General features: G+C 42.3%; 1 protein-coding gene across 1 annotated transcript in view; it reads left to right on the top strand.

Moving 5' to 3' along the window:
* The window catches only part of LOC308100706 (uncharacterized protein), a gene marked incomplete at its 3' end in the record, with an annotated part of 35,605 nt that overhangs the window by 1,797 nt on the left and 18,483 nt on the right, over window positions 1-15,325 (top strand). The window contains exon 2 of the mRNA XM_080449774.1: window positions 4,568-4,678. Within this exon, the coding sequence (XP_080305900.1) occupies window positions 4,591-4,678 (88 nt within the window). The 5' untranslated portion in view covers window positions 4,568-4,590. The remainder of the gene's footprint in view (window positions 1-4,567; window positions 4,679-15,325) is intronic.

Below are 15,325 nucleotides of genomic sequence, written 5' to 3'. Positions count from 1 at the left end.
TAAAAAAAAAATTATTACACTAATCGGCCACATGGTGGCGCTATAACAGCCCCCTTTACGTTTTGGCCTATAACTCTTAAACCGTAGGTCGTAAAATCAAAATTTTTCCCTAGATTCCTTGGGTCATGACGCAACTCCCCATATAGGCCACGCCCATTTGCGTCAGGATAACTTTTCCGCCATTTTGAATTTTCTTCAAAACACACTTTTAGCTCCTCCTCCCATATATTTTGTCCAAATTTCACAAAAATCGGTACACATGATCTCTGGACCCATGCGATAATCTGGACCGAAACAGAATTTTGATAGTCCATACCGTTCGTCCGTAAATGGCTTCCAAAGTTAGCGGGAGGGGCCCGTTTTACAAAAAAGCCCACAAATCACGAACAAAACGTCCAGTCAATCCCAAATTTGAATCACATGTCAAGTGTGGTTTATTCAACAAATCCCCAAAATAATTTCCACTTTGATCCATAGGGGGCGCCACAAATGCTCAAAATGTAACCTTTTGATGCAAAAACCATATGTTGGGGGGATCAATCCTCTCAAAATGAAACGCAAGTGATCTCAGGAGTTGCGTGACAATGTAATTGGCGCAGCCTCCGACGGTATTCCTCCCAGCGTATTCCTCGAGTCCCGGCGGCAGCGACCCGCGACTCGCGTCGGCGCAACCACACTCTGCAATTGCCCTGAATTGCGACGCGTCTAGTTTTATAACTCTATGCAGCTTAATGTGTAAATGATTAGGAGCTCATGAACCCGTTAGTCTTATTCAGTATTTTAGCGGTTAAACTGTAAGGTAGATATTTTGGAGCAGGCTTCTTCAACAGTGGGTCCGGGACCCCTAGGGGGTCCTCAGAGTTACCACAGGGGGGGCCGCCAAATATCTGTGTGATAGGAATGTTTGTATATGTATGTATGTATGTATGTATATATGTATATGTATGTAATTTTTTTTGTGACTGATACCGATAACCGATTTTAGAGAGGTTTGGATTATATCGGTCAGCGATAACCGATATGCAACCGATATTGTGAATTGTATTAGTTGGAATGAAAATAGGCCTCTTCTATTTGTTTTACATTTACTCAAGTACTGTACTTAAGAAATGTTTAAGTACAATTTTGAGGTATTTTTTTACTTCAATGGAGTATTTCCAATTTTCAACACTTCTACCCCACTACATCTCAGAGGCAAATATTATACTTTTACTCCACTACAATTATTTGAAAACTTTAGTTACTTTGTAGATTAAGATCTAGAATAGTATAAACAAAACACACATTAACCACTTCAGCCCTATATACATTTCTGCCATTTGAAAATAGCAGATCTACAAGCTTGTAGATCTGCTATTTTCCAAAGATTTGTATACATTTGAGAACTTATTTACTTTCTACTTTGTACTTTAAGTCAATCGTTTGACGGGTGAAAACGGGTGTAAAATATACTGACGGGCGGTTCTGAACTAAACACGGGTATGTAACATTTTATTGTGAAAATCAGAGAGCACTGTCTCCGCCCAAACAACGTCACGTGTGTAACTTAACACAGCACAACGGCATGGAGCACGCCGGTCAGTTATCTTAACTCACAAAAACACCTTGAACATCCTGTTAAACCTTCAAATTAAAACCATCTGACAATGTAAACAATTACACATGCGTACTGCATATGTGCGCGTTCGCGCGTGTGGCTAAAGCTCACTCCTCCGTCTTCACTTGATTTCTGAACGAACCTGACCACTGAATGTAGCTCTATTGTTGAAGGCTGCTATGCTATCCTTTTCAACACATTTCAACACACTTTTAAATTGAGTGACTGTCTGTAGGCTATTTACATTTTACTCTGCATGTAATCACGGGTAAACGGGCGGACAACAGGTCCATTATTTGACGGGCGGACGTGGGCGGTTCTGGTTCGTATTTTGAAATAATCACAGCCACGGGTGACGGGTGGGTCTACTCTGCAGATCTGATTATTGATGGGCAGCGCGGGTTCTCAACATTGGACCCGTGCAGGACTCTGCTTTAAGTACATTTTGATACCAAAACTTTTGTTCTTTTACAGATTTTTTTGAATTCCGGACTTTTACTTGTAACAGATTATTTCTGTATTACAGTATTGATACTTTTACTTAATACGCAAACCCGCTGTAGACAATTAATTAATTAACACTACAGCTGTGGTGTTGTTTTTGTTTGAGGCGTAACCCCCTACCCCCTATTTCTTTTTCTTCTCTTGTACATTTTTTTTTTCATTCTTCATACCAGTAACCTGTAAGCTGATTGTATGACATTCTGTATAGTAGTGTGTATATCTGTCTGTCTCTTATGTCATCATGATTTGTGTGCATGAGGATCTCATCTTAAACAAGCTCAGTGCTTAATGAGTCTCCCAGTTTAGTAGACCTTGTATTGTGAATTTTGTACTTCCATGTACTGATGTTCTCATGTCTTACTAAATAAAGTACATCAATCAATCAATCAACAAACTAAGCCAAAATGACAACGCCAAAATAGAAGTGAGTAGCCTCACCTCAAACTATCATTATTATTAGTATAGGACAATCCACAATTATTTATACTGGCATGTTTTGGGCTGAACCAGTCATCAGATTGAACTAATTTACCGTCGCATCTGGGAAAAGTATCCGCTGGTTGAAGCTGCTTTGGTCGACGATGTTTTTGTTTGGTTTGCTGTTGTGTAGAGTAGTAGAGTATGGTAGGCCTACTGAAAGTAGCAGATCTACAAGCCCAGCGTGCTCTGCTGGACAAAATATATCATTACACCAGCAACGTGCTTTTTGAGCAAACCTTTTTTTAATTATAATATATAATAATATAACCAAATAAGGCCATATCGGGGGAAATGTCAACGATACGATATGATCCAATATAACCAAATAAGGCCATATCGGGATATATATATATATATATATATATATATATATATATATATATATATAAATAAAAGGGCTTTCACGACTAGTGATCTTTACTAGTTGACAAATTTGACCCACTGGTAGTCGAGGTTTACCTATTGTGTAATAATACTAAAGACTGGTGCAAATGCTCTGGGGCACGGCATTTCGCAGCAGCTAGGTTACCATGACAACTGATATACACAAACAAACGCAGGTGTTGGGAACGTTACACTGCAACGAAGAACAGCATTTAACAATTGCCACAATCCACACACATTTTAGTTATAATAAGGAATGGAAACTGGACTCACCGAAATTAGTATCTGCTGTGTCTTTCGTTAAACAAAGTACACAATAAATCCAGCTATTGGTCGACAATAACTAGCCCTGAAACATGACAACTAAACTTCAACCTGGTTTTTGCACTTTCTCCATTTTAGTCCATACATTACATAAACGTTCAGATTTCAAATATAAAGTGCTTACCCCATGGCCACGGATGTTACAATTCACTTCCGGCGGGTATAAGTACCCTGTATCTTCCGTATTGTTCAATAAAAACAATTTAATTTAATTTAATCTGATCGGCAGCCATTTTCTCATAGAATTATAATGTATCAGAGTGCAATACACCTCAATCGATACGGTTGCATAGTTGAAAGCATATGGAGAAAATTCGGAGAAAATGGCCACCAATCAGATTAAAATGCTTTTTATTGAACAATACGGAAGATGCAGGTATTTATGAGGGCCCGCACTTAATTGTAACATCCGTAGCCATGGGGTAAGCACTTTATATTTGAAATCTGAATGTTTATGTAGATGTACAGGTTGTAAATGGAGAAAGTGCAAACACCAGGTTGAAGTCCAGCCATGACGCTCGTGACGGACGAGCGTCATTCATGGCTTGTCAATAACTAGGCTAGGCCACACATTAGCCTCGCTACACAAACACTCCACCGTCTTTTTGTCTTCTTCAGTGAAATACTTCTATACAAACAAACGTGGTGCAGCCTGTACGTTGTTTATGTTTATGTTATTTAGTTGTATATTTTTATACAACTAGATTCTGATAAGTCCCGGAAAAGACTCTTAACGCAACACTGACCCCTTCCCACCGCGGTGAAGTTGGTTTCAGTTTGGATGTTCGACCAGCTGGAAGTTAATGAGAGTTAATGAAATTGTATATAATACATTCTCGGCCTATGTTCCGTTTATAATGTTTGAAAAAAAAAAAACTGTACAGGAGTGACTATAGTTGAAATTAGCTTGCTACCTTGTAAGACTGCATACAAATAAATAATTTTAAATCAACTCTTTGACCAACAAGGTCGACTAGGGACAAAGAAACATCACTGCAACATTGTCTTAGATTGGATCATAGAATTAATTATAATTTAATTATACATTATGGTTTTTGATAGTTAGAGCAGTGAGTCCAATAGTAACAGGAGTACTTAATGCCATTGTAGACATTTCTAGATGTCCAACTGTTTGTGGAATTTAGAAAACGTTTCCTCTTCATTGTTTGACTGTTCAACTAGATTTATTTTAGTTATAATATAGCTCTAGTCTAAATTGAATATTCACATAGTTTCCTTTTTTACTGTGTGTGTGCGCGTGCGTGTGTGTGAGAGCAGATCATTCCAATGACTCAGCAGCCATGAGTGAAGACCTGAGCTCTGCTGCCCCTTGGAGGACTGCTGCCTCCATGCCTCCCATCTTCACCCTTCAGGAAAACAATAACCACAGTGAGAGACACACCACACACACACACACACACACACACACACACACACACACACACACACACACACACACACACACACACACACACACACACACACACACACAATAACATTTTAATAACTAACAGTTTATTAAAATGCTCTATCAGACCGCCTAACTGTATGATAATATTCATATTATGTTTTATGCCATTACCTATAGTTTATAGCGTTATTAATTCAGATTTTACATTATATTGTATTTATTTATTTTTTTGATTGTATTAAGGCTCCCATTAGCTGGTGCCATAGCAACCAGCTAGTCTTCCTGGGGCCTATTTCACGAAAGCAGAATTAGGGGTTAAGCCTGGATTTAACAGCTATCCTGGCTTAATTTATCCAGGATTAGCCATGAATCGGTTTCATGAAAGGTGAATTATCTTGCCAGATTAGTTTAGCCAGTTCACCCTGGATAACTTTAACCATGACTCGGTTTCACGCAAGAAAATTGAAGCAATCCTACGTTAGTTACCATGGAAATTCAGCTGTGAAGTTAGCCGGACCAGGCTAACAGTCAAGCTTTATTAATCCAGTGCCTTTTTCTTCAAGTTTTGTAAAATAGCTGTTAGTCCAATGACTCCAATCGTAAACCAATTACTTTTTCCACAGTTAATTCAACACATATGTTTGTATATGGACTCATTTTAAAGACCCTGCATTCAAATAAAATGAAATAAATACAATAAGATATAATCAATTTAATTATATTACTGAAATAGTGTGTGACTATGAATCATAATTGTTTCACAATGACTCATGTGATATGTCATTGTCACTCAGTTAACACTGTAGATCATATTGTTGTTAGATGTTTGATAATATATTACAGATTTTTTTAGATTATAAAAAATGGCTGATTCTTGTCCACCTTTGGAGTTACATCATGGCAAGGTAACTACATGACCCAAACCTCTACCAAAGTGGTCTTGCCCTTTAAACAGTAAATCTGATCACAAACCTATGAGTTTGCCCACACTAATTCAATTCTTATGCAAAAATCGAATCGAATCTACAAGCCTGAAAAAAAATGCCTTTCCCCGTGAACCGGGGACCTAGCCTGGCTCCACCCCCTGAATCGTTTGCCTCGCATTCAGGGTCTGGTGACGCTGTCGAAGGCGGGTGTTTCTCGGTTGAAAATCTGTACGACGAATCGGGATCGGGATAATCCAGTATGAACCAATCGCCAAAGAGTCTTTGAAAAAAAGACTTTGGCCACGCCCCCATCTCAGAAATCGGCTGCATTGAGAGGGCTTTCAGACTGAATAATGGAGTGAAACGAAATGAATATTTAGGCTGAGTGTCAGGCTACCGGGGACCCCCATTTCCCCCGTGGATGGAAATGCAGATATATAAATAGATAGATTCCATGTAATGTCAACATTGCATGGCGCATATAATATAGCTTGTTGATTGTAGATTAGCAGGCGATAATTCCAATATTCACTTAAACTCCTCATGTTTAAGCCTTACTGAATTATATATTTATGGACTGGTACATAAATTGTATATATTTTTGGACGCTTTCTCCCTGGATCTATTTAGTGCGGCCGTGTTTCCTTTCTTGCTTATTATACATTTTACTTACTCGTATGATTCCATGAGCTGCTGCAGTGCTGCTGTTCAGCCACAGAGAAGAACGCCGCTCTGGTTTGGGCTCCATGATTGGTCAAGTTCAAGGATTCTGCTATCGACTTTCATGGTCTTTTACAGGAATATGTGAAGCCTGGCTTTACCATCCTGGCTCGACACAGTCTGGTTTGACAAAGTCTAGCTTGACAAAGTAGCTTTTTCTCAGCCTGGCTTGGTGTTCGTGGAACGGAATAAAACAGGCTATACGGAGCAGACTTTGTCAAACCTGGATTTGGCTTAAATCCAGGCTTATTTTCGTGAAATAGACCCCTGGGGTCCACATAAAAACATACAAACACATACTAAATGATTAAATGTCAGTACTCAACACACAATACATATTGGAAACTTACAAATACTGAAATTACATATGAAAAAATAACAGTAAACAAAAAGACAAAAATACTTTACAGTGTTAAAGGGATATTTCACTTTAAAAAAAACTTCGGGTCATTTTATTGTCTACTCAGGCTTTTGTCAGCCCCCCAATCAGTTTTTAAGTTGCTTGATTCAGTATTTAGATATTTGATATTCATTTTATCAGACACGCCCCCTTCCTATACAAACCCATTATAACTTCAAACTCCATTTCTAACATGTTAGATTCATCAAAAACACCCGTCCTTGGTTCTGGTGACTCACCCTGCCCTCCTAATAAGCGAGGGGGGCGTGTTTTTTCGATTCTTTTATTAATCTTTTGTATTTGTATTGTACATTCATTTTCCAAAAAAAATATTAAAAATAAATGAAAAAAGTAATCGAAAAAACACGGCCCCCTCGCGTATTAGGAGGGCAGGGTGAGTCACCAGAACCAAGGACGGATGTTTTTTGATGAATCTAACATGTGAAAAATGGGGTTTGAAGTTATAATGGGTTTGTATAGGAAGGGGGCGTGTCTGATAAAATGAATATCAAATATTTAGATACTGAATCGAGCAACTTAAAAACTGTCTGGGGGGCTCACAAAGGCCTGAGTAGACGATAAAATGTTTTTTTGTTTTTTTTAAAGTGAAATATCCCTTTAGATAAAAATATAGAGCATTTTTAAAAGTAAATTTACTGTAAATGCAGCAGAGGTTTGGAGGCAGGTTATTCCAAAGAGACCATGATCTATAAATAAAAGATCTCTTTAAGCATTGGTTTATGGACCATAAAGCTGATATCGTTGCTGTCCGGCAGAAAATGGCTAACTCCATTTTCCCGCTTTTGCATTTTTTCCATAAATCAGTGCTATTGAACACCCTTTACGTCTGTGTGTTGATTAAAAAAATATTGAACCAATGAAAAGTATTAAAAAGTGAGGGCACGGTGGCGCCTGCAGTAACTTCTTTGTCTCTTCTGGGCAGCCAATCACGGTCCTGCAGTCACTGCTTGTGGTCCTTAATTCTCTGCTGGATTTACTGTTTCACTGACCAGTTAAATCTTTCCCCCAACTCTCAGACCCCATTCCTAGATGAGGAAGAAGGAGGAGCATGATGAAACAGCACAGAAAGGATTAAAAAAAATAAAGATTGATTTGATTGATTTTTACACTTTGTCAGCTTGTTCTTTTGTCATTCCATGGTACATCATGATCTAGTAATTGTATTCGTTTTTTTTTCATAACCTGCAGTCCATTTGGAAATTAGTTGGCTGTTCATTGCAAGAGGAAGTTACAATCTTTTCTATTTTGATTAGCTTACTGCCTTCAAAGTACCCAGGCTGTGCTCCAGTATTTTATTTATTGTGGGTAATATATTTGAGAACAGCGAAACCGATCATGTATGACTCGAGTTTATAGCCCTGAAACATGACTGTCATATCGTGACCGTCATGGATGAGCTTCAACTTGGTATTTAAACTTTCTCCCTTTTTGGTCCGTACATCTACATGAACGTTCATATTCCAAATATAAAGTGCTTACCCCATGGCTACAGAATCAGAATCAGAATCAGAATCAGTTTTATTGTCACATCACAGGTTTACAAGGTAAAAAAGTGGGTGAAATTCTTTTTTGTACATCGTTCCCATCGCAACGTTAGTTTCCATAGAAAGAAGAGGGGGGGGGGGAGAAGAAGAGGGTGGGGGGCAAGTGGGAAGGAGATCAAAACAAGAGAGCAACAGAAGGCCAGACAAGTTATCTACATATTTACAAATTACCTGAGATAATAAAAAAAAAAAAAAAAACTAAACTAAGGTACCTGAGCATAGCAGCAATGTATTGTATACTGTGCATGTTATACTTATACTGTGCATGATAGACAATGGACGTTAAGGTGCTTAGAGGAAAAGGAGCACAATAAAAAAAAAAAAAGACAAAAAAAAAGTCAGTGCGTTATACAAGGGATTAAGGTGCAAAAGGTCAGTGCGTGTCCACCTAGAGTGGACTGACCCTAGTATAATCCGCAAGTAGCTCCATGAGGGAGTGCGACAAAAAAGTCATTTTGTACCTGGTGTAGTCCACAGGTGTGTCCGAGGGGGGGCTAAAGTCCAAGTCATTGGACATACGGATTTTACAATTATGTTAGTTTCCTCAGAAGTACCCGAATATTCTGAATTGTTAAATAAAAAGCATTTTAATCCGATTGGTGGCCATTTTCCCCGTATTTTCTTCATATGCTTTCAACTACGTGACCCTATCGGCTGGGAGGTGTATTGCACTCTGGTACATTATAACTCTATGAGAAAATGGCCACCGATCGGATATTTTAATCCGATCGGTGGCTTTTTATTGAACAATACGGAAAATACAGGTACTTATTGAGGGCCCGTACATAATTGTAACATGTGTGGCCATGAGCTAAGCACTTTATTTTTGAAATTTGAACGTGTACATAGATGTATGGAGCAAGTTCATCCATGACGGTAACAGACGACCGTCATATGATCCATGGCTGGCGTTTGTTTTCCAAGTATTTCCAATGTTCAGTACTTTTACTTCTACTCCACTAAATCTGATCTCAGAGGCAAATATTATACTTGTACTCCACTACAATTATTTGAAAACTTAAGTTAATTTGTAGATTTGGATTATTATTACAGAACATACCGCAGTGGCGTTCCCAGGAATCACGTTTAGGGCATGCGAGGGGGGGGGGGGGGGGGGGGAAACGAGTTACAACGACACTACTCTGACTACAAAACTGAAAAACGCTAATAAAAACAATATGCAAGTATAATCAATGTATGTATTGCGCTGGTCCTGGCGCCGCCAAGGTCTTGGCAGCGGTGGTGAAAGGTAGCGTCCTCTGGATGAATCTCTTCTTCAGCGGTGGTCTCTTCATGTTGTAGTTTAGTAATGAATGGCTCAAGCTGCTCTCAGAGCCCCTTTTATGCCAGGTGAGTACAGGTGATGGCCCACCAGACCCCCAACCCTGGCACCCCATGCCCATGGCATGAAGACATTTGCATCACTATAGGCAAGGGTCGCTCTGCTGAATGGATAGTGTATTGGCTGTCTGGCGGGCTAATGGCCCGACGGACAGTTTTCTGTTTGGATAATTTTTCACTGCCTGTTTCTCAGTCAGTCTTTTACTTTATTTTCTAGGGGAGGTGAGATTTTAGTTGGGCAGGCGGCCGCCTGCCTTGCCTCTATGGTGGGTACGCCAAGTCTAACGACATAAAAGGAGAGGACCTGTTTGCTGAGCTGCGCATACTGTGCGTAACGGTTCCCGAGGGAGCGAAGACTGCGCTGGAAACACTGCAGTTTCTCAACAAGAGGAACGGGACATTCCCTAACTGCAAAGTTGCCCTTCGGATTATACTGACAATCCCTGTCACAGTTGCATTTACATTACATTACATTACAGTCATTTAGCAGACGCTTTTATCCAAAGCGACTTACAATAAGTGCATTCAACATAGGTAGGGAACGAAACTACTAATCACCAGAAGTCTTAAGTGCATTTCCTGCATAAACAAGCAACCAAGAGTATACCTAGCGCTAAGGTAAAAGTGCAATATATCAGCTACCTACTATCTTAAACAGATGAGACAAAATAGCAAAATCAAATGAGCACAAGCTAAAACAGATAAGTGTATTGACTAAACAAGATCCAATAAAACAATACAAAAATAAAACAAGAGTTCGTACAACTAGTTAACAACAAGTAGGCCAGGCAAAGAGGATGGGTAGTGTTTCCTGAAGAGGTGGGTTTTCAGCCTGCGGCGAAAGATGGGCAGTGACTCTGCTGTCCTGACATCAGTGGGAAGTTCATTCCACCACTGTGGGGCCAGAACAGAAAAAAGTCGTGACCGTTTCGATCGACCAGAAGGACCCTTGAGTGACGAGGCAATCAGTCGCCCCGAGGTGGCAGACTGAAGTGGTCGGGCAGGGGTGTAGGCAACGACCATAGCCCGGAGGTAAGAAGGAGCTGTTCCTTTCACTGCCCTATAGGCTAGCACCAGGGTTTTAAACTGAATGCGAGCCGCTACGGGGAGCCAGTGCAGAGAACGGAGAAGGATAGTTGTGTGGGAGAACTTGGGGCGGTTGAACACCAGACGAGCCGCAGCTTTCTGAACAAGCTCCAGAGGTCTGATGGCTGATGCCGGAGCACCAGCAAGGAGGGAGTTGCAGTAGTCCAGGCAGGAGATGACAAGAGCCTGGATGAGCACCTGGGCTGCCTTCTCCGTGAGGAAGGGGCGAATCCTCCCGATGTTGTAGAGGAGGAATCTGCAGGACCGTGTCACTGATGCGATGTTAGCCGAGAACGACAGTTGATCGTCCAAGGTCACACCCAGATTCTTCGCAGTCCGAGTTGACGTCACCACAGCATTATCAATGGTGATGGCCATGTCTCGGTGCGGACAGCCCTTCCCCGGGAGGAACATCAGCTCGTCTTGTCCAGGTTGAGCTTCAGGTGGTTCGTCGAGATCCACTCCGAGATGTCAGCCAGACAAGCAGCAATGCGTGCCTCCACGTGTCAGAGGGGGGGAATGAGAGGATCAGCTGGGTGTCATCGGCATAGCAGTGGTAGGAAAAGCCATGGGAATGGATGACAGCACCAAGAGATGTAGTGTAGAGAGAGAAAAGAAGAGGACCCAGAACCGAGCCTTGGGGAACCCCAGTAGTGAGCCTGTGTGGTTCTGACACAGACCCTCTCAGCATCACCTGGTAGGAGCGACCCGTCAGGTAGGATGCAAACAGGGAGAGTGCAGAGCCTGAGACACCCATCCCCTCGAGGGTGGAGAGGAGGATCTGATGGTTCACCGTGTCGAACGCTGCAGACAGGTCCAGGAGTATCAGGACGGAGGAGAGAGAGTTCACTCTAGCGGCATGGAGCGACTCCGTCACTGCCAGGAGGGCAGTCTCTGTCGAGTGACCCACTTTGAACCCAGACTGGTTGGAGTCCAGGAGGTTGTTCTGGTGGAGGTAGGAGGACAGTTGTTTAAAGACAGCACGTTCGAGAGTTTTAGATAGGAAGGATAGAAGGGAAACCGGTCTGTAGTTCTTGATCAAGGGATCAAGTGTCGGTTTCTTCAGGAGGGGGGTGACTCTGGCAGTCTTGAAAGCAGAGGGAAAGTAGCCAGATGTCAGAGAGGTGTTAATAAGGTGGGTTAAGAAGGGAAGAAGTTCAGGTGCAGTAGACTGCAGCAGAGTGGATGGGACCGGGTCCAGAGAGCATGAGTTGGGGTGACTAGAGGTAACAAGGAGAAGGACCTTGTTAGGGGAGAGGGGAGAGAAGTGGGATAGAGAGGGGATGGGGGGGGGGGGGGGAGAGAGGAGTAGATGAAGGTAGAGAGGTGGGGGTGGCAGGCAGACGGGTGTGGGTAGTGCGCAGGGCACCAGCCAGGGGAGGAGGGAAGGAGGATCGGATATCGTTCACCTTCTTGTCAAAGAAGTTGGCGAAATCGTCAGGGAGGAGGGACGAGGAGGGAGGAGGGGGTGGTGGTTGCAGGAGAGAGGAGAAAGTTTCAAAGAGTTTTTTAGGGTTGGAAGCAGAAGCCTGAATTTTAGTGCAGAAGAAAGCGGCTTTAGCAGCTGATAGAGAGGAGGAAAAAGTAGAAATGAGAGATTGGAAGGTGAGAAGGTCCTCCAGGAGGTTGCCATTTCTCCATTTGCGCTCAGCCGCTCTCAGGCTCCGTCTCTCAGTCCGCACTGAGTCCGACAACCAGGGGGCAGGTGGAGTTTGGCGTGCAGGCCTGGTGGTGAGGGGACAGAGATGGTCGATAGAAGAGGATAGAGTAGAGAAAAGAAGATCTGTGGCGGTATCAGGGGATAGAAGAGCAAAGAATTCAGGGGCAGGGAGAGCAGAGAGAACAGAAGAGGAAAGATCAGTGGAGGAAAGTGAGCGAAGATTGTGACGTGAGGAAATCATGTGGGTAGGGAGGGGCTGTGAGGGGGGAGAGGAGAGAGAGAGAGAGTAGGACATGAAGTAGTGATCAGAGAGTTTCTTACCCTTTTCACTGGAAAGAGGAGTGACAGACAGGTTAGCAGTAGAGCAGCCTCTGGTGAAGATCAGGTCCAGTTGGTTGCCCGCCTCATGGGTAGGAGGAGATGGGGAAATAACTAGGTCAAAGGCGGCGAGAAACGAAAGTAATGGGTCTAGCTGCTTCTCAGTCGGGAGGTTGAAGTCACCCAGAAGGATGAATCCAGAGCCATCGACAGGGAAGTGAGACACTAGATGATCCAGCTCCTCCAGGAAGCCACCAGCAGGGCCCGGTGGGCGATAAACAACTGCAATGGTGAGCTTAACTGGATAAGAAACGGTGACCACGTGAAATTCAAACGAGTTAGGAGAGAATTGTGACAGTGAAACAGGAGAGTATTTCCATTTTCTGGAAATTAGCAGACCAGCACCACCACCTGTCCGCACGGCTCTGGGAGTGTGAGAGAAAGAGTACACATCTGACAGAGCCGCGGGGGTAGCAGTGTTTTCTGGTTTGATCCAGGTCTCAGTTAGAGCAAGGAAGTTGAGGGAGAGCAAGGATGCGTAGCCTGAGATGAAAGTAGCTTTGCCTTCCACCACAGCCGAGTGGCAATTCCAAAGCCCTCCTGTTACCACTTGCTCGACGTGAGTTGAAAGAGTAGGATATATTAGATTAGTGGTATCGCGACATCTGGGTGTAACCCAGTGTTTTTGCGACCACCAGGAAGAGGAGAGGACGGGAATAGGAAGAAAACACATTGTAGATCACTAAACATATACACACTACTATATCTATCACACTACTATATATGTCACTAAACACTGATGCTGCTTATGAAGAGAAGAAGCACTCAATGTGGAAGGTCGTAAATTGACGAAGTCGGGTTTTGACAAAGTCGCCTCTTGCCTTGACAAAGTCGCCTCTTGCCTTGACAAAGTCGCCTCTTGCCTTTGTTTGCTAGCCGCTTTGAAAGCTACCGCTTTCAGAGCAGGTGGTTTAAAACAACTTCAACTGATTGCTAATTGTCTGTCAGGACTGGAGCCCCTAGTATGAACAAGGCAATTGGCCTGGTTCAGGTGAAACTCCCTCTGATAGGGCAATCAGGTCACACCTCACAATATAGCTCTAATGCTTTTAAACAAATTACTTTTAAACACAAACTAACTATATACAGAACTGATACTCTGAAGCAAGCAAAGTACAGCTAAGCAACCTGATAATACAAGAAAAGATATACTCAGACTACAGGTGAGTCAGGCAGTTACAGAGTTCCTCCAGGAGATTGAATAACACACTGGAGAGACTTTGGCTGAACAGACTTTAAATACACCTTGAGAATCTGGAGACTCCTCCCCTAGTATCAACAAGGCAATTGGCCTGATTCAGGTCAAACTCCCTCTGATAGGGCAATCAGGTCACACCTCACAATATAGCTCTAATGCTTTTAAACAAATTACTTTTAAACACAAACTAACTATATACAGCACTGATACTCTGAAGCAAGCAAAGTACAGCTAAGCAACCTGATAATACAAGAAAAGATATACTCAGACTACAGGTGAGTCAGGCAGTTACAGAGTTCCTCCAGGAGATTGAATAACACACTGGAGAGACTTTGGCTGAACAGACTTTAAATACACCTTGAGAATCTGGAGACTCCTCCCCTAGTATCAACAAGGCAATTGGCCTGGTTCAGGTCAAACTCCCTCTGATAGGGCAATCAGGTCACACCTCACAATATAGCTCTAATGCTTTTAAACAAATTACTTTTAAACACAAACTAACTATATACAGCACTGATACTCTGAAGCAAGCAAAGTACAGCTAAGCAACCTGATAATACAAGAAAAGATATACTCAGACTGCAGGTGAGTCAGGCAGTTACAGAGTTCCTCCAGGAGATTGAATAACACACTGGAGAGACTTTGGCTGAACAGACTTTAAATACACCTTGAGAATCTGGAGACTCCTCCCCTAGTATCAACAAGGCAATTGGCCTGGTTCAGGTCAAACTCCCTCTGATAGGGCAATCAGGTCACACCACACAATATAGCTCTAATGCTTTTAAACAAATTACTTTTAAACACAAACTAACTATATACAGCACTGATACTCTGAAGCAAGCAAAGTACAGCTAAGCAACCTGATAATACAAGAAAAGATATACTCAGACTACAGGTGAGTCAGGCAGTTACAGAGTTCCTCCAGGAGATTGAATAACACACTGCATCTGGGGAGCGCAGTTTCTCCAAATTAAAACTGATAAAGAACTATTTACGCACTACAATGTCCCAGGAGAGACTGTGTGGACTTGCCATCCTTGCAATTGAACAGGACGTTGTATCTACACTGGATTATAAAGACATTATTACTGAATTTGCTGCAAGGAAAGCCCGGAGGAGGAACATCCTCTAATTCTCTGGTGCTTGTGTATAACGTCTAACGTCTGAGTGCTTACTGACTGACTGTTGAACTTGTCAATTATGTGAAGTGGGTAGTATATACGTCACCTGGATTTCCCAGTGTGACTGTGTGCCCCTCCCCGAGGCACATATACCCCCCCCCCCCCCCCCCCCCACCAGCTGTTATTGTTTAGCCTATATTTGGGAATGCGTTGTCGATGCTTTAAATTAT

Source organism: Gymnoscopelus braueri (genome assembly GCF_963280865.1).
Source record: "Gymnoscopelus braueri genome assembly, chromosome: 14".
NCBI lineage: Eukaryota > Metazoa > Chordata > Actinopteri > Myctophiformes > Myctophidae > Gymnoscopelus > Gymnoscopelus braueri.
The sequence above is the reverse complement of the archived record's forward strand: the minus strand, read 5'-3'. Positions and strand labels throughout refer to the sequence as shown.